Source organism: Bison bison, unplaced genomic scaffold, assembly GCF_000754665.1.
Source record: "Bison bison bison isolate TAMUID 2011002044 unplaced genomic scaffold, Bison_UMD1.0 scf7180017864466, whole genome shotgun sequence".
NCBI classification, from domain to species: Eukaryota; Metazoa; Chordata; class Mammalia; order Artiodactyla; family Bovidae; genus Bison; species Bison bison.
Genome location: NW_011495027.1, coordinates 3,769,309 through 3,793,895, shown reverse-complemented (window position 1 = coordinate 3,793,895; position 24,587 = coordinate 3,769,309). Strand labels below are relative to the sequence as shown.

At 39.3% G+C, this 24,587-nt stretch overlaps 1 protein-coding gene across 1 annotated transcript in view; it reads left to right on the top strand.

Moving 5' to 3' along the window:
* Positions 1-24,587, top strand: part of COL24A1 (collagen, type XXIV, alpha 1) — a 396,106-nt gene that overhangs the window by 2,521 nt on the left and 368,998 nt on the right. The window contains exon 3 of the mRNA XM_010860327.1: positions 9,580-9,644. Coding sequence (XP_010858629.1) covers positions 9,580-9,644 — 65 coding nt within the window. The remainder of the gene's footprint in view (positions 1-9,579; positions 9,645-24,587) is intronic.

The following is a 24,587-nucleotide window of genomic DNA, read 5'->3' as shown; positions in this document are numbered from 1 at the left end:
CCTCTACACGAAGCCCACGTTGCTGACTAACATTCCCCTTGGCAGTTGTGACCAACCTCGCAGATTAAAGGAGATCTTCAGCTCTTAGCCCCTGTCTTGTCTGGTTTACACTTCCCTTCCAGACGCTCCCAGAAAAGGTCCTGCATACATTCTTGTGCAGTTTGGGGTTTGTAAATTGGGTCCAGATGATTGGGGGGAGGGACGCAGAGAAACCAAACAGAATGAATTACACCAAGGAACTTCTGAGGAAAAGTTAGACTATGAGTAATTGGGGAAAAGAATCTTCCTGGAGAGGCATCAGATGGGTAGAGGATCCTGTGTGAAGGTCCTCCTCTCTCCTGTTCTCCAAGCAGCCTCCAGCAAGGGGCCTTGCAGACTCCTGTGATATCAAGTTTGTTCCATGATAGTTCCCAGTGAGGGTGAACTGCAGAAAATTGAGGGTAATTCAAGATTACATCAGATTGCAACCTCTCACAGCTTCAGCCACACACATGTAGAGTGGGGAAACGTAGTTACCAATTGAGCTGAGAAAATTGTTTCTTGAAAAAAATCCAGTTTCCGTAAAGAATTCAGAGTTCTTCCGTTTGAAATAAATGCTACCAACCTCATAGGAATAGGGACTTAGGGACAAGCAGCTGATTAGCTGATGATAATGTCAGGCCACTGAATTAAACCTTAGAGTGCCTAATGTAACCCCTGAGGTTTTAATTTTCCGCCATCCTTTTGTGGTGACGTTTTGTAAGAGCAGGGGTGGTTTTTTAAAAAATCACAATTCTGATTAGTCACCCAGAAATATTTACAGTTTTAAAACTAGATCCTTACAGACATTTTATTTCAGAGAGCTGCTTTTATTTTGATTCACATTCACATTCTTAATGTGAATTTGTAGAATTAATGAAAAAAAATTAAAACTAAGAATGATAGGTACATTGATTTCTGTAAACAAAAGTGTAAACAAAGTTTGGGATATAAAGGTCTATTTCCTAGCTTGCATGAAATTCTATTTTTAAAGTTGCCTCATTATCTTTGTGTTCAAATAAATGTTTAAAACAAATGGATGTCTTAGGAAGAGGAATTGTAATTTATAGAAAGTAATTTTGAGTGTTATTTATACATTGTGCTTGATAAACTGAAGCTACAGGAGAATGATAAATCGTATTATAGGAACTAGAATAGCCGTACTAGTTTTCTTGCCATGCTTTGCAATTCTGACTTATTTTAGAATTTGTAATTCTGAGTGAGAAGTGAAGATGATTTCATTTTCATTCTCATAAAAGGCTAACGTTCCGTCATTCATTCACTTATCATTCATTTACTGATTTATTCAGCAAATGTTCACTGAGTTCACTATGTGTCTAGCATGATTCTAGGCATAAGGGATACAATGATTGAATAAGACTGAAGCACAATTTCTGCCTTCCAGTGTGCCCAGTTAATATAGTAAATGAAAAATGAAACAAGCAAGTATAAACAATGAAACCAGCAAAAATATGACATAAGGATATATACAGAAGGACATCTAACTGTCTTGTTAGTTGGGGAAGATAGGGAGGCATAGTACTGGAAGGAAAGGCTAACCAGAGGAAATGAAATCTAGACTGAGACATAAGTGGAAAAGGCATGGAACTTTACAGACAGAACAGTAAAAGGCTCAGAGGTGAGACAGCATGGTGCATTTGAGGGCCCAGAAGAAATGAAGTTGGTTGGAACACACATTCTAGGGGCAGAGTGGTTGGAGCAGGATCTGGAGAGAGAAACAGAGACTAGATCATGAAAACTCTTTACTTCCTTAGCTAAATAAATGTAGGTTAGATGACCTGACTTGTTGATCTTGTGTTCACTGTGCAGGTGGAAAATGTCAGAGGAGTTATATATCGGTTAAAACTCCAGACAGCTTGATAATCTCATTGACTGAAGATTTGATGCATTCATTCATTTAAAAATCTTTTACTTAACAGTAGTGTCAGTTCAATTCAGTCACTCAGTCCTGTCCAACTCTTTGCAACCCCATGGACTGCAGCATGCCAGGTTTCCCTGTCAATCACCAACTCCCAGAGCTTGCTGAAACTCGTGTCCATCAAGTCAGTGATGCCATTCAACCATCTCATCCTCTGTCATCCCCTTCACCACCTGCCTTCAGTTTTGCCCAGCACTGGGGTCTTTACCAGTAAGTCAGTACTTTGCATCAGGTGGCCAAAGTATTGGAGCTTCAGCTTCAGCATCAGTCTTTCAAATGAATATTCAGGACTGATTTCCCTTAGGATGGACTGATTTGATCTCCTTGCAGTCCAAGGGACTCTCAAGAGTCTTCTCCAACACCACAGTTCAAAAGCATCAGTTCTTCGGTGCTTAGCTTTCTTTAAGGTCCAACTGTCACATCTGTTCATGACTACTGGAAAAATCATAGCTCTGACTACATGGACATTTGTTGGCAAAGTAATGTCTCTGCTTTTTAATATGCTGTATATGTTTGTCATAGCTTTTCTTCCAAGGAGCAAGCATCTTTTAATTTCATGGCTGCAGTCACCATCTGCAGTGATTTTGGAGCCCAAGAAAAAATGTCTGTCATGGTTTCCATTGTTTCCCCATCTGTTTGCATGAAGTGATGGGATTGGATGCTATGATCTTAGTTTTTTGGATGTTGAGTTTTAAGCCAGCTTTTTCAATCTTCTCTTTCACTTTCATCAAGAGGCTCTTTAGCTCCTCTTTGCTTTCTGCCATAAGGGTGGTATCATATGCATTGTTGAGGTTATTATTTCTCCTGGCAATCTTGTTTCCAGCTTGCGCTTCTTGGAGCCCAGCATTTCACATGATGTACTCTGTGGCTCAGCTGGTAAAGAATTTGCCTGCAATGAGGGAGACCTGGATTTGATCCCTGTGTTGGGAAGATCCCCTGGAGAAGCAAAAGGCTACCCACTCCAGTATTCTGGCCTGGAGAATTCCATGGACTGTATAGTCTGCAAAGAGTCAGACATGACTGAGTGACTTTCACTTTTCACTCTGCATATAAGTTAAATAAGCAGGGTGACAGTATACAGCCTTGATGTACTCCTTTCCCAATTTGGAACCAGTCCGTTGTTCCATGTCCAGTTCTAACTGTTGCTTCTTGACCTGCATGCAGATGTCTCAGGTGGCAGGTCAGATGGTCTGGTATTCCCATCTCTTGAAGAATTTTCCAAAGTTTGTTGTCATCCACAGAGTCAAAGGCTTGCATAGTCAATAAAGGAGAAGTAGATGTTTTTCTGGAATTCTCTTGCTTTTTCAATGATCCAGTGGATGCTGGCAATTTGATCTCCAATTTAATTTCTGGTTCCTCTTCCTTTTCTAAATCCAGCTTAAACATCTGGAAGTTCTCGGTTCATGTACTGTTGAAGCCTAACTTGGAGAATTTTGAGCATTACTTTGCTAGTGTGTGTGATGAGTGCAATTGTGCAACAGTAGAATGTGCCAGAAACTTTTACAGGGAGTAATCAGTTTAACAATCTCTGTGGTATTTCAAGGAGAGACTATATATATGTTTATTTCTTCCCTGCTACTGAATGGACTCCAGGTATTTTGATCACTTGAAGTCCTTAAGCATTTATCTCCTTTCTATTTCAGAAGTTGCCAGTATGTTTGGAATTTAACCAAAAGTTCTAGTATGTTTCACACTAGGTTAGGTATACAAGTACTTATTGAGTTGAATTCATTTTGTGTAAGTTACTGACAATATTTTATTCCCTGAATCATCCAACTTTATCACCACTGCTGGGATAAGAACTGTTTTTCCGTTACTTTGGGAACAAAGGGTAGAAATTTTACTATTTCTGGATCTTAGCAGCTAGTAAAGAGCAAAATCTGTAAAGCTGTCATGACTTAGAGAATTTTTTGGCTTGTAAATGTACTGTGATGGAAATTGTTGAAATTCTTGATGTATATTACAAGTGTGTGTTTTTCAGATTAGTTTACTTTTTCCAACTGGTTTAAATGAAAATCTCCAATTCACTTTTTACAAAAGTTCCTTATCACAAATTGAACCTGTGTAGGAATGAGCATCAGTAGCTTGAAGACATATATCATAAAACCTGGGGGTCTAGTGAGTATCCTAAACAAAAGGATGCCTGAAATTCCCCTAAAGTAACTTAGACCCTTCAGATAAAGAGAAAGTTGAATAGCTCTAAGAATTATTTAGGGAAGATGCCTGGGGGTGGATATTAATTCCTTAAATATTCTGAGTTTGGTCTTTGGATATCTATTTCCTGCTTGATCTCCTCTAGGACTTCACCCTTCACGTGTCTGGTTATGTTTTGACTGTGACTTATGTCAAACTGAAAATGTGGCTAGCAGACCAGACACACAGAGTATTTCACATTTTGTTAGATATCCTCCAATATTAATATTATGGATTATATTTTCTGAACATTTATTGAATGTCTCCTACTATATTGTTAATTTTTTTCAGATTAGTCTGATTTTATTAAATGTATATGTACTTCTGTTACTTTACATTAATGACACTTGGTCCAGACGTACAAAAAAGTGAATAAAAACAGGCATGATTTGAATATTTGAAAAATATTCATGTTTAATATATTAACTAGACTTTCTGTTCTTGTTGAGTTGCTCAGTCATCTCTGACTCTTTTGCAACCCCATGGACTAGCCCACCAACTCTTTTGCAACCCCATAGACTAGCCCACCAGACTCTGTCCATGGGATAGTCCACGCAAGATTACTGAAGTGGGTTGTTATTTCCTCCTCCAGGAGTTATTTGCTTAACCCTAACAAAAAAAAAAAAAAGGGAGATTTTGTTGCTGCTGCTGCTAAGTCGCTTCAGTTGTGTCCGACTCTGTGCGACCCCATAGATGGCAGCCCACCAGGCTCCCCTGTCCCTGGGATTCTCCAGGCAAGAACACTGGAGTGGGTTGCCATTTCCTTCTCCAATGCATGAAAGTGAAAAGTGAAAGTGAAGTCGCTCAGTCCTGTCCGACCCTTAGCAACTCCATGGACTGCAGCCTACCAGGCTCCTCCGCCCATGGGATTCTCCAGGCAAGAGTACTGGAGTGGGGTGCCATTGCCTTCTCCGGGGAGACTTTGTTAGGGTTAACTAAATATATGAACAAATTAGCAAACTTAGTAGACTATTTTAGGTTACTTAATTAAAAAAAGAATTGGCCAGAATGGTAAGAGGACCTTTTTCCAGTTGTGGTTAAACAACATGCCCTTTGTATATGATGATTTATAGAACATTTTGCTAAGAGCGTAACTTGATCTTTGTCTTCTATGCCAGAATATTAATAGGAGTCTACCATACACACAAATTTTAGGCTTTTATATTTGTAATTTAAAATATAAAATTTATATTGTTATCACATAATAGATGAGTCAGCTAAGACTCAAAACCTTGAAATAACCTACCCAAGCTCACACAATGAGTTTGAAATAGATCTAGGACTAATCTTTTGACTCCTAGTCTATTGTTATTTTCTTATTAACCATGTTATTTTCTCTGCAACAACTTAATACAGTTTTAGTTTTAACTTACTTAAGGACTCCAGCATGTCTAGTACAATAAGCACAGCACAACAGCAGAAGCACGAAACACTGCTACCCTTGAGAACTCTTATCATTTGCTAATGTGGAAGTGTGATATTTTTTCTTTATTAAGTAAATGTATTATAAGTGTAAAATCATTGGTGGACAGTGCAAAAGCAAAGAAATAAACAAGTGCAACTTAACTAGACGTTTCCCAGAAAGCTTGAATTCATGCATTTCCCAGAAAGCTTGGATTCGTTAAACATCATTTTACTCATTGATAGAGTTGGGCTCTTTATCAAGCTGATTATATCAATTAGGTTTGATCTCTTCTCTGTCTTCCCACTTCAAAGATGAGAAGAACAGTTAAAATGAAAAAGAAGAAGCCTTCCATTTACCCTACCACAAAAGATTTTTTTTTTTTAATTCTTCTTTCTCTCTTTGGACATCCAACTAAAAGTGCCCCTATTTTACTTAACTTTTCCTAAGTGTTAAAAGAATTAGGTTCATAGGGAAGAACTAAATTCCTCAGTCATTGAGAGATCTTGCTGTTTATTCTGTTCCTGTTTTAACATATCAATTGTGTCAATTTTATGTAAGAAAATGACAAAAGGTGAAGACCTGTTACTTGCTCAGATATTTATTACTAATTAATCGTAAAAGATACAGCACATATGGGCTATAATAAAGTTATAATTAAAGCATCAAGAGTACAAAGGGGAGGAAAAGGTGCAGTCCTCTCTAGGGATGATGGGAAAAATTCATGGAGCAGGTGTTCACATTAGGCTTTGATGATACTTAAGATTCTGATAGATGGAGACTGAGATCTTTTCAGGCACTTAACAAAGTTTGTCCATAGAATAGAGAAAAACATGGTGTGGCTGGAGCTTTGGGATGTCAGATGTAATTGGTCCCTATTTATTGCTTTTAAAAAAAGAAAAAGAAAAAGGAGGTTGGAGCTGAATGATAAGGACTTTGAACACCTGGTGAGGAACTTAAATTTTTCCTGTTCTTCCTTAGTTGTATGGTTAGGCCATTCAAGATGGCGATCCTCTTGCTCCCTGTATGTCTTCTGCTCCACCAGCTCCAGCTTCACTCACATGATTATCGAGTCTTCCTAATTGTAGGACTTAATTAGTAACTGCCTACCTGTTTGTCCCTGCCCCTGGTTTCCCTGGTAACTGATGAGCCAACATGACGGCAGTTCTGCCCTATAAATGGTAGCCTTCTCTTCCTCTGGAAGGTTATGGCCGTGTCCTGCTTGGAGTCTGCTGGGCACGGTGGAGGTATTGCTCCAGGACTTTTTTTTTTTTTCCTTCAGGTTCTTAAGACCCCTTTTCAATAAGCCGTTGATGTCTCTTTCTCTGTTTCTGGGCTCTCAGTTTAGTGGCTGGGCACCTATAAGGCTTGCAGGCCTCTGGGATGCTGCCCAGCAGTTGGCTGTAAGTTTGGGGCAGAATTAGAAAAAGATAAAGAAAATCTGTTCTATATCATTGATCTCTACCTCTCTGTTAGTCATCAAGTTAGTAAGTAGGTACACTTATATAAGGTGTGGCTCAACTGACTTGTCATAATCTCCTAAAATCACCTGGCTAAGGGATGATATTTGATGTGTTCAGGTTTTCCTGCCTCACACCAGGAATAGACTTGTTAACATGTCTAGAAAGAACTCTTGTCTTCCATTTTTCTCTCCTGAGGTCATTGGGGAAGTCCACGAGTTGACTGAATTGCCTGGTGAATAGTGCTAGTTGTACTTTAGCTGTATTGGAATGGAAAAGTGCCTTTTCAGTTGTTTCTAAACTCTGAGTGAACTGGATTACTTTGGGCAGGTGAGAAGTGCTTCCTTTCATGTTCCATTTTCGAGTAAAACAGCATAATTCTGATATACTCTCCTTCAGTGATTGAAATCCTGAGCTATTTTCTAGTCTTACCGATGCACATGCTGCCAGTTGAAAATACAAATTTGAAAGGAAAAGTGCCTTCTTTTACTCAAATTCTAGATGACATTAGGATTCATCCTGGAGGACCCAAGGAAATCATTTTCATTTCACACTGCTGTCCCCAACTTTCCTCACTAGAATCACCTGGGAAGTGTTTAAAAATCCCTGTAAAACAAATTAAAGTCAGAATCTCTGAGGGTGGGGTTGGGAAGGGCGGAACCCAAGTATTAGTAGTTTTTAGAAGTCACCAGGTGAGTCCACTAATCAGCTATGGTAAGAAGCTGAAAAACAAGTAGGCCTCACACCATCTCTTGAGCATCACCTGTTCCAGAACTGTGGTCCTCAGGGTATGATGCCCCAGATCTGCAGCATCAGCATTGCCTGGGAACTTGTTATAACTGCAAATTCTTGAGCTCCACCCCGACCTACTGAGTCAGAAACTCTCAGGGTGGAGCCCAGAATCTTTAACAAGCTCTCTAGGTGATTCTGTTACATGCTCCTGTTTGAAAACCATGATCTAGAGTAGCAGAAAAGAATTTTTTTTTTTAAGGTCAAATCATGTGTCATATTATAAAATTAGGTATGTGATTTAAGCAAAGTATTAATATTAGATTATTTTAAGTACAATGTAACTATTAACAGTAAATATTCTAAATTGTTTTTTCTCAGAGTTTGGTACATACACAATCAGTATTAGATCACTTGGTTAAAAATGTGTACATGCTGAGGATCCACTTCAAATTTATGAAGTCTCTGGGAAGGCCCAGAATCTGGATTTTTCGCAAAAAACCAAAAATGTTGGCATACTAACATTTGAGAAACATCTCATGGATGACACCATATATGGGAAACTATTATAGGCTTCATTAAAATAGATGGTTCAACTATTTGCACGTATCAGTTGAAATTTCTATGATTTAAAATTGATTTGTATAGTTAATAAGTATTTTATCAAAGTCTTATTAAAAACTGTTCTGTTCAAATAGTATAATTTTATAGTATACATTTTATATACTGAAGTGAAGTGAAGTCACTCAGTTGTGTCCAACTTATAAATAAATAGTATAATTTTATATTGGCTCACTTTTTCACATTAACATGTTCCTTATTCTTGTTGACAAAGGTAAAAACATAGCTTTGGTGATAAATAGAAAATGTACTGATTACTGCTAGCACAGCAGGAACCTAAAAATGATTTTCAAAGGGCTTTGTCATCATTCTTTGCAGACCTGTATTTTCAGAAATATCATTTGGGGAGTCTCTGAGTTAGACTGAACAGAATCAGAGTCTATATTAGCAAGAAAAACTAGATCATAAAATATTTTCAGCATGCTCATTACTTTTTGAAATTATCTCTGATTTTCAGCTGGGAGGTAGATAAAGCCAATTATGAAGACTAATCAACAAAATCTATGAAAAGTTTGATTAAGCTAAAAAATTGTAAAGTGTTTTCTATGTCACTAATCAACGTGAATGAACATTTTGATTTGTAGTTGGTTTGAGTATGGTGTTTACAATTACACTAATCACAGTGGTCATTGTTGATATCTGCAGGTTGTTATATTTTTAGAATCAGTCATGAATCTAGTACAAGTGATTTGAATATAATCTTCAAATAGATCTTATGTAAAAACGTTTAAACAAATAACTGATCCCATAAATTTATAATAACTGTAGTTAAGTGACTGTAAGTTGTATTTTGTGCCAATCTGCCAATAATTTTACTTTGTGTAAAATTGCATGTGTGGTGATTTGACATAATATATACCACTTATAATAATTTCACTTGTATTAGTTCACATTTACTGAGTTTTTCCTCTGTGCCAGGGACTGTTTTGGGTACTTGAAGCTTTTTAGTTAATCTTCAAAAAGCCTTATGAGATGCATTTAATGAATGGAAACACTAGGGCACAGAGTGATTATTAAATAGGGTGCCCAAGACACATAGTGACGGAACCAAAACTTGAATTCGGGGCTCTTGCTTTTAATCAGCATTAGGATTAAAATACTGTGTGAATTAAAAATAGCTTCATTCTTAATCCTTCACTAGAGTTTATTTTGGGTTTTATAACTTACAGATCATAAATGTCCAACTAAGTTTTTCCCAATTTTTTCTTTATTTTTAGGAAACTGCTTCTTCATTTTATTGTACTATGTGTGTCAGGGGGTACTGTTCATGCACAAGATCAAGGTAAGAATGTTACCTTGTTACTTATTCTTATGTGAAAAATTGGATTCCCGAAAGCAAAAGTATATCACTTTAAAGTCATTATAACCTTAAATTCAGTGTTAAGGAATAAAAAATTCTACAGAGTACAATGAGAATGTAAGGGTGAAAAAACCAGTTTGGGGGGAAATATGACCTTTAAGAAATTACTCATATCTTCTGTCTGTGAAATTACTTACATTTTTAAGAAAACTCTGTAAAAGGGAAGTTTTGTATAGTAGAAAGACTTTGTTTGTGACTTCATTTTAAGTGGGAGTTATTCGGGGTGGCTAACTGTAACTGAATTACCTTTGCACTTCTTGAAACAACGCAAGCATACGCTAAATGTTCCATCTAGATTTACATCATTAAGAAACAAAATTTTGCATACTAGTGGGCTTGGGATTTCATTTAATTCAAATGGAGAGGTTTGGAAAATAGTTCAAGGTTTTGTTTTTGTTTGGTAGCTAGTTGCTCTGGTAGTATGGTGATAGAGTTTCTGATATCATGTATACCCTAATTTATTCATTTATTAAACAGCATTTAAATAATATTTTCTGTTTACCACATAATATCCTGATTGCCAGTGATTGAAATGTGAAGAAAATAATGCCTTTGGCTCCAAAAAGTGAAAAAAAAATACAAGTGCCTTTGTCAAAGGGTAAAAAAAAGTGCTCACTTGATAGAACCAACTTTTCAATGAGCAAGGAGTCACTTGTCAATTTGGTCAATTTATTGAATAATATTAGAAAGTAAAATAGCTGTAGGTAGAGAGCACAGAGGGGTGGTACTCCGTTTGACCAAACTGATAGGTGGACAAAGGTAAGTATTCTGTCAAGTAACACAAATATGAATTAAAATGTATCACAGAAGGCATTTTCTAATTGTCTTTTATGGGAAGATCATTAAATCAGGTCGCATGTAACTTCATGAAGTGCTGTTCTTGACCAAGTCATTTGTTACTTTAGTTTGCTAAACTAAGAGGGAAAGTTTGAAGGCAGGAGGAGAAGGGGACAACTGAGGATGAGATGGTTGGATGGCATAACCAACTCGATGGACATGAGTTTGAACAAGCTCTGGGAGTTGGTGATGGACAGGGAAGCCTGGCGTGCTGCAGTCCATGGGGTCGCAAAGATTCGGACACAACTGAGCAACTGAACTGAACTGCAGAGAGAAACTATCTTTCAATTTCTTGTTTTTATTCTATTAGTTTCTGAGAACTTGTTAAGTACCGGTCACTGTGCTAGCAGGATATGTTTTCTTCATCACCACTTCATTGAGGGGTTTTTATAATTATGCCCATGAATTGCTGAGTCCAAGGTTAAGAAGAATAAATAACTACCCTAAGGGTTGCAGGCTAATAATAAATGGGAGAACCAAGATTTGAACTCAGGTACTTAGACTGCAGAGTCTACAGATTCTTTAAAATTAAGCCTCTTGGACAACAGAGAAGATAAGAAAAGGAGAATTGTCATTATTAATATCTATTTCATGTGTTGTCCTTTGCTGGAATTTTATATATGCTATTCTAATCCTCATAATGAACCAGTAGGGTGATTATTATAGATGAAGAAACTGAGGCTCAAGGAAGGTGCTGGCCCAGGCTTATATAGCTAAGACTTGAATTTGGGTCTGTCACATCTGCACCATTCCTGCCCCCTGCTCCAAATAAAAACCAAAACCAAACAAAAAAACAAAAACAAAAACACCTCTTTCCATTATAAATCCTGTTGCTTTACAATTGCCCTCTGTTAATGTTATGAGTTTAATAATGTATAAAATGTGTCATTATCAAAATATTGAAAACCTAAACAAAGAAGGAAAACTGAATATTTATGAATAAATTTTTAAAGATTCAGAACCAGTGAAGGGAGTATATGAAAGAAATATCTTTCTTTTAACCTTAAGGTTTCATTTATAGAATGCAAAATGTGCTGTTTTATTTCAGGGTGAACACCTTTTAAGATTTCACATATCCATAGCATTTTATTTTGAGTTCTCGACAAAAAGAAAAATATTTTAAAAACTTCTTTGATTTTATAAAATTGAATACTTTTGAGCACAAAAATGAAATGAAAATTGTGGTATGTTATCAGAAACTTAGAAGTACTGTTTTCCTAAAATTGTTGTTGTTGAAATAGCATGATACAATGTCTAATCAGGAGGCTAGACAAATATTTTCAGAGAAATTGTGATTTGATAATGATTACAAATATAATTTGTAACCTTAATACTGCTGAATATGTCTCCTTTAGAGAGATGATCCCAAATTAGAGTTTTCAGAAACAAATATCTTTATTGGTGCTTACAATAGTTTCCAAAGCTTAAAGTATCAAAGTATTAGTACAAGTATACAGTTTAAAAATCAAGTTGAGTTGTAAAACATGTAACAGAAAATAATATTCCCTGACCTTATCTAATCCTACAGTCCTTTACCCAAACTCTCTTAGCACTTCTTTGGCTTTACTATCCATAGTTCTTAATAATATGCTTGTATATTATTGGGAGAAGGCAATGGCACCCCACTCCAGTACTCTTGCCTGGAAAATCTCACGGATGGAGGAGCCTGGTGGGCTGCAGTCCATGGGGTTGCTAAGAGTCGGACACGACTGAGCAACTTCACTTTCACTTTTCACTTTCATGCATTGGAGAAGGAAATGGGAACCCACTCCAGTGTTCTTGCCTGGAGAATCCCAGGGACGGGAGCCTGGTGGGCTGCCACCTATGGGGTCGTGCAGAGTCGGACATGACTGAAGTGACTTAGCAGCATATTATATTGACTTCCTTTTTTGATGATGAGTTTATAACATTTTTATACTATCCCATACTGCCCCCCCCCTTCATTGAGTTAGACAAGGCTGTGGCCCATGTGATCAGATTGGTTAGTTTTCTGTGATTGTGGTTTTCATTCTGTCTCCCCTCTGATAGAGAGGGACAAGAGGCTTATGGAAGTTCCTGTTGGGAGAGACTGACTGAGGGGAAAACTGGGTCTTGTTCTGATGTGTGGGGCCCTGCTCAGTAACCCTTTAATCCAATTTTCTATTGATGGGCAGGGCTGTGTTCCCTCCCTGTTATTTGACCTGAGGCCATACTATGTTGAGGTAAGGAAGATAATGGCAACCTCCTTCAAAAGATCCCATGTAGGCACTGCTGCACTCAGTGCCCCAACCCTGCAGTAGGCCACCACTGACCCACGCCTGTACTGGAGCCTCCTGGACACTCACAGGCAAGTCTGAGTCAGTCTCTTCTGGGGTCATTGCTCCTTTCTCCTGGGTCCTGGTGCACACAAGGTTTTGTTTGTGCCCTCCAAGAGTCTGTTTCCCCAGTCCTGTGTAAGTTCTGGTGGCTCCATAGTGGGGTTAATGGCGACCTTCTTCCAAGAGGGCTTATGCCATACCCAGGTCTACTGCACCCAGAGCCCCTGCCCCTGCAGCAGTCCACCGTGCCTCTAGAGGAGACACTCAAACATAGTTCTGTCTCAGTCTCTGTGGGGTCTCTGGGTCTTGGTGTGCACAGTTTGTTTGAGCCCTCAGAGTGTCTCTGGCGAGTATGGGGTTTGATTCTAAATGCAATTTCACCCCTCCTACCATCTTGCTCTGACTCCTTTGCCCTTGGATGTGGGTTATCTCCTCAGAGCTGTTCCAGTGCCATGCAGATGCCGCTCCAGCACCTACTGTCTTGCTGGGACTTCTCTGACCTTGGACATGGGGTATCTCCTCAAAGTCATTCCAGGGCCACGTTCCGCTATATAGCTACTAGCAGGCTGCTAATTAGAAAAAGGGAATGTCTCAAAACTCAGAGACTGGTACCAGGCCCCTCACCCACAACATGCATTTTGAGAACATTGGCACAAGGTAAGTTGTCCCGGGAGTACGTCAAGGCTGTATATTGTCACCCTGCTTATTTAACTTTTATGCAGAGTACATTATGAGAAACGCTGGACTGGATAAAGCACAGGGTGGAATCAACATTGCTGGTAGAAATATCAATAACCTCAGATATGCAGATGATACCAAACTTATGGCAGAAAGCAAAGAAGAACTAAAGAGCCTCTTGATGCAAGTGAAAAAGGAGAGTGGAAAAGTTGGCTTAAAGCTCAACATTCAGAAAACGAAGATCATGGCATCCGGTCCCATCACTTCATGGCAAATAGATGGGGAAACAGTGGCTGACTTTACTTTGGGGGTCTCCAAAATCACTGCAGATGGTGACTGAAGCCATGAAATTAAAAGATGCTTGCTCCTTGGAAGAAAAGTTATGACCAACCTAGACAGCATATTAAAAAGTAGAGACATTACTTTGCCAACAAAGCTCTGTCTAGTCAAAGCTATAGTTTTTCCAATAGTCATGTATGGATGTGAGAGTTGGAGTATAAAGAAAGCTGAGCACTGAAGAATTGATGCTTTTGAACTGTGGTGTTGGAGAAGACTCTTGAGAGTCCCTTGGACTGCAAGGAGATCAAACCAGTCCATCATAAAGGAAATCAGTCCTGAATATTCATTGGAAGGACTGATGCTGACTCTGAAACTCCCAATACTTTGGCCACCTGAAGAGGTGACTCATTTGAAAAGACCCTGATGCTGGAAGAGATTGAAGGCAGGAAGAGAAGGGGATGACAGAGGATGAGATGGTTGGATGGCATCACTGACTCAATGGCATGAGTTTGAGTAAACTCTGGGAGTTAGTGATGGACAGGGAAACCTGGCATGCTGCAGTCCATGGGGTTGCAAAGAGTCGGACATGACTGAGAGACTGAACTGAACTGATGCCCCCTCTTCTTCTATCCTCTCGATTTTCTCCTTTCCTCTTTTTTTTTGTTTGCTCTGTGTTCTATGGCACTATCACTAATTCTCAGATATCCCAAAAGAATTTTAAAACTTCTTTGAATTTTTTTTTTAATGCACCAAATACTCTAATAATTTGATTTTTTTCCCCACCCTTGAAGTTATTTCTTCTGGAAACTAAGATTCTGTTGGAATGGATTGAGAGCTGTCTAATTGTAGAATTGATGTCTCTCATCTGTGTTAGATCCAGTGTTTTGGAACTCATTTTCCTTTTTCACTGTCCATTACCTAATTTGAGTGGAGCATATCATCTGGTAGCATCCTGAGAATGTGTACTTAGATGGTATACTCCTTGTAACATTGCATTTCTGATTTTTTTTTTCTTTTTGTATTTCACTCATTTTCTTGAGGGGAGTTTGGGTGGGTATAGAATTTTAGGCCGTAAATAGTTGTCGGTCAGAATTTTAAACTATTTTTTGCATCTATTGTCTTCTGGCTTGCAGTTAAGAAATCTGATGTTTTACTAACTCTTGATTCTTTATATGTTACCTTTTAATTTTCCACTTTAAACCTTAGGATCATGTTTATCCCCAATATTTTGCAATTTTGCAATAATGTGTTTTGGTACAGGTCTTTTTTCAATATATTCTGATGGGTAGTCATTAGGCCTTTTCAATGTAATAGAAACATCTTTCATTTTCTGGGAATTTTCCTATCTTAGTTTTGTCTGTCTGACATATTTATTTCTTCTTTCTGCAAGTTCTGTTGGTCAGATATTGATCTCCTGGATTGAGTGCCTTATTTTTATTTATTTAGCTCTGATTTTCCATTTTTGTTTTCTTTCCATTTTATATCAGATTTTCATTAGTCACTATTCTCAAATATTAAAATTTTTTTTTACTAATGCTGTATTTAAATTTTTAAGAGATTTCTCACTCTGATTGTGCCTTAAATTTTGTTCTTATTTCTTTGATGCAATATCTACTCAGCTCTACAAAGATAAAAATAATTTTTTTGAAGTTTTGTTCTGCTCCCTGTATTATCTTTGTTTCCCACAAGTTTTGGTTTTCTTTAATCTGTCTTTTATGTTGGAAAAGTTCTTAAGTCTCTAGTACTTGTGTTTTAATTTAAAAGCAAGGCAATAAAAATATGCTTGGAAACTCATTTTCATGGGTGGGCTTTTTAACTGGCGTATTTTATCTAGAGCATGAAAAATTAGGAGCTTTGCTGGCCATCTTGTTGTTGGACTGCAAATGTCTAAGGCTATCTATCTAGTTTGTTCACAGAAGAATCCTCCAATTTCTTACTTGTAGAATATAATCCTGGTTGCCACTGTTATTGGAGATAAAAGATATAAAGAGGTTCTTATGAGGGGAAAAAGGTGTGGTCTCACCATTTAGTATGTAGATTTTTACTGAATTCACTTGTTCCCATTATGGCACTTCTCTTCCATCTTCCGCTAGGATTTATTCAGTGTTTCTCTAGTACATAAGTAAGCTTTAATCTTCAATTTTACTCTCAAAGCTTCTTATACAGACTCTCAAGCCCTCCCTCTCCCACATATGATGCCTTATGCTTCTCTCCTGAATTCAGTGATTTTGTGCATTTGGTTCTTGAGCTTTGTCAGGACTTTGCCTTGTGAACTGGCCTGCCTATTATTATTTCTTGCTTCTGCAAGCCCTTAGTGTTCAGTTTTCTCAGCTCTGCTAATTCCTTCCTCTGTTTTTCATTTTTCAAAAATTTGTTGATGTCTCTTATCTGCTGTTGTCTCTTCTACCCTTTCACTTTGCCTATATGGTTTTAAACCACATTTTCTTATTCTCATTTAGTGAAATTTTAAGACTGAGCAGAGATAAGCATCTGTTATTTTCCATATTTTGTTATTCATTTAAATTTTAGCACAGCTAAGCCCATTAAGGTATTATATTAATCAACATAAATCATTTGTTTTATAACCACAGTTTTGGTATAACCAAATGAAAAAATGATTCTATTATACTTCAAAAGAAGATTATTTAAGGTTGAGTCTCCTGAGAATTTGGCAGATAATGGTCCCTTTTCTTACATAATACAATCTACTTTGCTTATGCTGTTGGTGGGTTGGTGGCCAGGGAGATAAGCATAGTTGTAACACCTCTACATACTACCTTACACCATATGACATGTAAACTAATTGTCAGTATACACGGCATTCTCCAGTTCCTGATTGCTTGGTGTGCAAACCACATGTGTAGAAATCTGTGTAAAATATTTGTCTCCAAAAGATATTTTCTGTGGAAGTATTAACCCAAAATGTGTGTGTAGGAAGCAGCTCATTCAGGTTGCAGTAACTCCAAGCATTTTCTGTGAAAACCCCCACACTTCACCAAAAATGTTTCACATAGGTTAAAGCTTCATTGCTCATTTTATAAATTGCTGTTGTTGCTGTTTAGTCACGAAATCACGTCTGACTCTTTGCAACCCCAAGGACTGTAACCCACCAGGCTCCTCTGTCCATGGAATTCTCCAGGCAAGAATACTGGAGTGTGCTGGGCTGCCATTTCCTTCTCCAGGGGATCTTCCTGACCCAGGGATTGAACCCAGGTCTCCCGCATTGAAGGCAGACTCTGTACCACTAGTCCACCAGGGAAGCCTGATTTTATAAATAAGTTGCTTTTATTTCTTTACCCAAAATAGGTGTATTTGTATTAAGAATACTTTTTAAAGTCACATTTCCTTTTGAACATACCCAGTGATTGTGGTGCAGGCGTTCTGGAATCAGCAGCCTGGGTTTGTGCCCAGGTTCTAGTGCCTATCAGTTATATGACCTGGAGCAAGCTTCTTACATACTTTGAGCCTCGATTTCAGGACTTCAAAATGAAGATGGTAATAATTCTTACTATGTAAGAAGAAGGTCATTGTGTGGATAAAATGAGATAACACATGTAAAGTGCTTAGTGCATGCTGCTGCTGCTGCTAAGTCGCTTCAGTCATGTCCGACTCATATGAGTATATGATAAATTCAGTAGGAAAAATATACTCTGAACAACTTCCTTTTTCCATATACCAATAGTATGAAAATATTAAAATAGTTGGTTTTAAACAACTTCTTTAGCTCCTTAACTCAGTGAGCTGGAATCCAGGAAGCCTATTGTGAAAGTTAAGTTTTATATGGGGCAAAATGAGCACTGTAGTCTGGGAGAGACAGCATTTAGACAGCTCTGAGGAACTGCTGCAAAAGAGACGGGAGGAATGTCAGTTCAGTTCAGTCGCTCAGTCATGTCCCACTCTTTGCAACCCCATGAGCTGCAGCATGCCAGGCCTCCCTGTCCAACACCAACTCCTGGAGCCTACCCAAACTCATGTCCATTGAGTCATTGATGCCATCCAACCATTTCATCCTCTGTCGCCCCCTTCTCCTCCTGCCCTCAATCTTTCCCAGCATCAGGGTCTTTTCAAATGAGTCAGCTCTTCGCATGAGGTAGCCAAACTCTTGGAGTTTCAGCTTCAACATCAGACCTTCCAATGAACACCCAGGACTGATCTCCTATAGGATGGACTGGTTGGATCTCTTTGCAGTCCAAGGGACTCTCAATAGTCGTCTCCAACACCACAGTTCAAAAGCATCAATTCTTTGTCACTCAGCTTTCTTTATAGTCTAACTCTCACATCTGTACATGATATATACATAATTTTGATGAAGGGGAAATACATGCAGTCAAGCATATATTTTTTTTGCAGAAGGCTTCTGCTAATCACGAACAGTTGTTACCATGAAAGACTTTACTGCTCTTTTAGACATGAGGAGATACAAGAATGTGGCTCATAAAATCGGCTTCTGAAAATATCTAGCTATCTGATGACCTGTTCTGCCAGTTTCTCTCAGAGCACAAAATGGCTCATTTTTGCTCTCCATCCTGAATTCCTTTCAGAGGGTGTTGAAGATCAGCAACTATAGCAGAACATGGTTAAATCCTTGTAGAGGTAGATGGCAAGTGCCCGTGGAAAGTGTCAATTTGTAGTTGCACTATCTTTGGGTCTTAATTCTGGCAAGACGATTTGGCTGAAATTATACAGAACAGTAGAAAGTGGGTAGTGGGCACTTATCTAGTTAATCTAGTCAATTTGGGTAATTTGCCAAGGAAAAGTACATTAAGGCCTGTATGATCTTTCTGATTTACAACTCTGATTTTATTTTAGACCATCATTTTATTTTTTCATTCCTACAGACTAAAAAAATATAGCTTTGGGGACTTAATTGACCAAGATATATGAAAATTTTAAACAGTGAGAACTTGTCAAAATTAAGTGCTTTCCTGGTGACCCAGTCGGTAAAGAATCTGCCTGTTATGTGGGAGGCAGGGGTTGGATCACTGGGTTAGAAAGGTCCCCTGGAAAAGGAAATGGCAAATCTGCTCCAACATTCTTGCCTAGAAAATTCCATGGACAGAGGAGCCTGATGGACTGTAGTCCATGGGGTCATGAAGAGTCAGACACAACTGAGCAACTAACACAAGTGCTATTTTATATTAATTAAGTTATTTAATAATGAGCAAATACTGTAATTTATTACACTCCGTTAAATGAAATTACTCATAACTTATTACCTGAAAGTTGATAAATTTCATTTAAATCTTTTGAATTACCAACTTCTAAGAGGTGTAAGAATTTTTACATTTTGGAAGATAAACATGATACTCTCCTTGTTCCTCCAGTTCGTGATAGAATATTGTTGAATGTTGACAGGTAAAATGGATCTTTGGCTCTTGTATACTTGAGATGTAAGCTGTGGCTTCAATCCCTGGGTTGGGAAGATCCCCTGGAGGAGGGCATGGCAACCCACTCCAGTTTTCTTGCATGGAGAATCCTATGGACAGAGGAGCCTGATGGGCTATGATCCATAAGGTCACAAAAAGTTAGAGGCGACCGAAGTGACTTAGCACAGCACAGGATTTGAGGAAACAAGTATAGACATTGACTCTCCTTGTCTGTTGGTTTAGACATTATTTTATACACCATAGTGTCAATTATATAGCCACTGGAGTGAGTTACGTGCTTGGGTATGAGTCATAGTTTTAGCATCTACAGGGATGCCATTTCTCCTTTTTTTCTCCCTCCCACCACTTCCTGTCTATCTCTCTTTTCATCTCTCCCTCATCTTCCCTCTGCCCATAATTCTTTTCTCCTAACTAGTGATAATATCAATACTGCTTATTATACAGGTTTCAAATGAAAGGCAAGTAAGGTTGAAATGTCTGTGTTTATATCTGGCATTAGCCTTGCATACTTAGAGGACTGATTTTTATTCAGTTCAGTTCAGTTGCTCAGTTGTGTCCAACTCTGTGCGACCCCATGGACTGCAGCACACCAGGCTTCCATGTCCATCACCAACTCCCTGAGCTTACTCAAACTCATGTCCATCAAGTTGGTGATGCCATCTAACCATCTTATCCTCTGTCGTTCCCTTCTCTTCCCACCTTCAATCTTTCTCAGCATCAGGGTCTTTTTCATGAGTCAGTTCTTCACATCAGGAGGGCAAAGTATTGGAGTTTCAGAGTCAGCATCAGTCCTTCCAATGAATATTCAGGACTGATTTCCTTTATGATGGACTGGTTTGATCTCCTTGCAGTCCAAGGGACTCTCAAGAGTCTTCTCCAACACCACAGTTCAAAAGCATCAATTCTTCAGTGCTCAGCTTTTTTATAGTCCAACTCTCACATCCATACATGACTCCTGGAAAAGTGATAGCTTTGACTAGCCAGACCTTTGTTGGCAAAGTAATGTCTCTGCTTTTTAATATGCTGTCTAGGTTGGTCATAACGTTTCTTCCAAGGAGCAAGCATCTTTTAATTTCATGGCTAAAGTCACGATCTGCAGTGATTTTGGAGCCCCCCCAAATAAAGCCTGTCCTGTTTCCATTGCTTCCCCATCTGTTGCCATGAAGTGATGGGACTAGATGCCATGATCTTCGTTTTCTGAATGTTGAGTTTTAAGCCAATTTTTCACTCTCCTCTTTGACCTTCTTCAAGAGGCTCTTTAGTTCTTCTTCGCTTTCTGCCATAAAGGTGGGGTCATCTGCATATCTGAAGTTTTTTATATTTCTCCTGGCAATCTTGATTGCAGCTTGTGCTTCATCTAGCCCAGTATTTCGCATGATGTACTCTGCGTATAAATAAGCAGGGTGACAATATACAGCCTTGATATACTCCTTTCCCAATTTGGAACCCGCTCATTGTTCCACATCTCGTTCTACCTGTTGCTTCTTGACCTGCATACAGATTTCTCAGGAGGCAGGTCAGGTGGTCTGGTATTCTCATCTTTTTCATAATTTTCCACAGTTTGGTGTGATCCAAACAGTCAAAGGCTTTGGCATAGCCAGTAAAGCAGAAGTAAATGTTTTTCTGGAACTCTCTTGCTTTTTTGATGATCCAGTAGATGTTGGCAATTTTATCTCTGGTTCCTCTGCCTTTTCTAAATCCAGCTTTGACATCTGGAAGTTCACGGTTCATTTATTGCTGAAGCCTGGCATGGAGAATTTTAAGCATTACTTTACTAGTGCTGAGATGAGTGCAACTGTGTGATAGTTTCAGCATTCTTAGGCGTTGCCTTTCTCTGGAATTGTAATGAAAACTGACCTTTTCTAGTCCAGTGGCCACTGTTATGTTTTCCAAATTTGCTGGCATATTGCGTGCATCACATTCACAGCATCATCTTTCAGGATTTGAAATAGCTCAACAGGAATTCCATCACCTCCACTAACTTTGTTTGTAGTGATGCTTCCTAAGGCCCATTTGACTTCACATTCCAGGATGACTGGCTCTGGGTTGGTGATCACACCATCATGGTTTCTGGGTCATGAAGATCTTTTTTGTATAGTTCTTCTGTGTATTCTTGCCACCTCTTCTTAATATCTCCTGCTTCTGTTAGGCCCATACCATTTCTGTCCTTTATTGCGCCCATCAGGAGAAGGCAATGGCACCCCACTCCAGTACTCTTGCCTGGAAAATCCCATGGACGGAGGAGCCTAGTAGGCTGCAGACCATGGGGTTGCGACTTCACTTTCACTCTTCCCTTTCATGCATTGGAGAAGGAAATGGCAACCCACTCCAGTGTTCTTGCCTGGAGAATCCCAGGGACGGCAGGACCTGGTGGGCTGCCGTCTATGGGGTTGCACAGAGTTGGACACGACTGAAGCGACTTAGCAGCAGCAGCAGCAGCAGCATTGTGCCCATATTTGCATGAATGTTCCCTTGGTATCTCTAATTTTCTTGAAGAGATCTCTAATCTTTCCCATTCTATTGTTTTCCTCTATTTCTTTGCACTGATCGCTTATTTTTCTTTCTTATTTCTCCTTGCTATTCTGTGGAACTCTGCATTCAAATGGGTATATCTTTCCTTTTCTTCTTTGCTTTTCGCTTCCCTTCTTTTCACAGCTATTTGTAAGGGCTCCTCAGATAGCAGTTTTGCTTTTTTGCATTTCTTTTTCTTAGAGATGGTCTTGATTCCTGTCTCCTATACAGTGTCACGAACCTCTGTCCATAGTTCATCAGGCACTCTATCAGATCAAGTCCCTTAAATATATTTTTCACTTCCACTGTATAGTCATAAGGGATTTGATTTAGGTCATACCTGAATGGTCTAGTGGTTTTCTCCTCTTTCTTCAATTTCAGTCTGAATTTGGCAATAAATGAACATAGAACAACAGACTGGTTCCAAATAGGAAAAGGAGTATGTCAAGGCTGTATATTGTCACCCTGCTTATTTAACTTATATGCAGAGTACATCATGAGAAATGCTGGGCTGGAAGAAGCACAGGCTGGAGTCAAGATTGCTGGGAGAAATATCAATAACCTCAGATACGCTGATGATACCACACTTATGGCAGAAAGTAAAGAAGAACTAAAGAGCCTTTGATGAAAATGAAAAAGGAGAGTGAAAAATTTGGCTTAAAGTTCAACATTTAGAAAACGAAGATCATGGCATCTAGTCCCATCACTTCATGGGAAATAGATGTGGAAACAGTGTCAGACTTTTATTTTTTGGGGCTCCAAAATCACTGCAGATGGAGATTGAAGCCATGAAATTAAAAGACTCTTACTCCTTGGAAGTAAAGTTAGACCAACCTACTGCTGCTACTGCTCCTAAGTCGATTCAGTCATGTCCGACTCTGTGCAACCCCATAGACAGCAGCCCACCAGGCTCTGCTGTCCCTGGGATTCTCCAAGCAAGAACACTGGGGTGAGTTTCCATTTCCTTCTCCAATGCATGAAAGTGAAAAGTGAAAGTGAAGTTGCTCAGTCGTGTCTGACTCTTCGTGACCCCACGGACTGCAGCCTACCAGGTCTTCTGTCCATGGGATTTTCCAGGCAAGAGTACTGGAGTGGGGTGCCATTGCCTTTTCCTGACCAACATAGACAGTGTATTAAAAAGCAGAGACATTGCTTTGTCAACAAAGGTCCATCTAATCAAGACTATGGTTTTTCCAGTGGTCATATATGGATGTCAGAGTTAGACTATAAAGAAAGCTGAGCACAGAAGAATTGATGCTTTTGAACTGTGGTGTTGGAGAAGACTCTTGAGAGTTCTTGGCCTGCAAGGAGATCCAATCAGTCCATCCTAAAGGAAATCAGTCCTGTGTATTCATTGGAAGGACTGATACTGGAGCTGAAACTCCAATACTTTAGCCACCTGATGCAAAGAGCTGACTCATTTGAAAAGACCCTGATGCCGGGAAAGATTGAAGGCAGGAGAAGAAGGGGACGACAGAGGATGAGATGGTTGGATGGCATCACCCAATTATGGACATGGGTTTGGTTGGCTCAGGGAGTTGGTGATGGACAGGGAGGCCTGGCGTGCTGTGGTTCATGGGGTCACAAGGAGTTGGACACGACTGAGCAACTGTACTGAACTGATTGCATTTCAGACTCTTTTGTTGACTATGATGGCTACTCCATTTTTTCTAAGGGATTCTTGATTCTTGCCCACAGTGGTAGATATAATAGTTATCTGAGTTAAATTCACCCATTCCAGTCCATTTTAGTTCACTGATTCCTGAAATGTCGATGTTCACTCTTGTCATCTCCTGTTGGACCACTTCCAATTTGCCTTGATTCATGGACCTGACATTCCAGGTTCCTATGCAATATTGCTCTTTACAGCATCTGACTTTACTTCCATCACCAGTAACATCCACAACTGGGTGTTGTTTTTGGTGTGGCTCCATCTCTTCATTCTTTCTGGAGTTATTTCTCCACTGATCCCCAGTAGCGTATTGGGCCCCTACCTACCTGGCGAGTTCATCTTTCAGTGTCCTATCTTTTTGCCTTTTCATACTGTTCATGGGGTTCTCAAGGCAAGAATACTAAAGTGGTTTGACATTCCTTCTCCATTGGACTATATTTTGTCAGAATTCTCCACCATGAGAAAGGATGTATTTGTCATTATGCAAATCTATGCTCATACATACACATATGAGTTGTTTCTCACTCTTTGTGACCCCATGGACTATAATCCTCCAGGCTCCTCTGTCCATGGAGTTTTCCAGGCAAGAATACTGCAGTTGGTTGCCATTTCCTACTACAGAGGATCTTCCTGACCTAGAGATCAAACCACATCTCTTGTGTCTCCTGTGTTGGCAAGTGGGTTCTTTGCCACTAGCAGTGCTTGTGAAGCCCCCTATTTGTCATTCAGTTCAGTTCAGTCACTCAGTCATGTAAAACTCTTTGCGACCCCATGAATCACAGCACGCCAGGCCTCCCTGTCCATCACCAACTCCCGGAGTTCACTCAAACTCGCGTCCATCGAGTCGGTGATGCCATCCAGCCATCTCATCCTCTGTCGTCCCCTTCTCCTCCTGCCCCCAATCCCTCCCAGCATCAGAGTCTTTTCCAATGAGTCAGCTCTTCGCATGAGGTGGCCAAAGTACTGGAGTTTCAGCTTTAGCATCATTCCTTCCAAAGAAATCCCAGGGCTGATCTCGTTTAGAATGGACTGGTTGGATCTCCTTGCAGTCCAAGGGACTCTCAAGAGTCTTCTCCAACACCACAGTTCAAAAGCATCAATTCTTTGGTGCTCAGCCTTCTTCACAGTCCAACTCTCGCATCCATACATGACCACTGGAAAAACCATAGCCTTGACTAGATGAACCTTTGTTGGCAAAGTAATG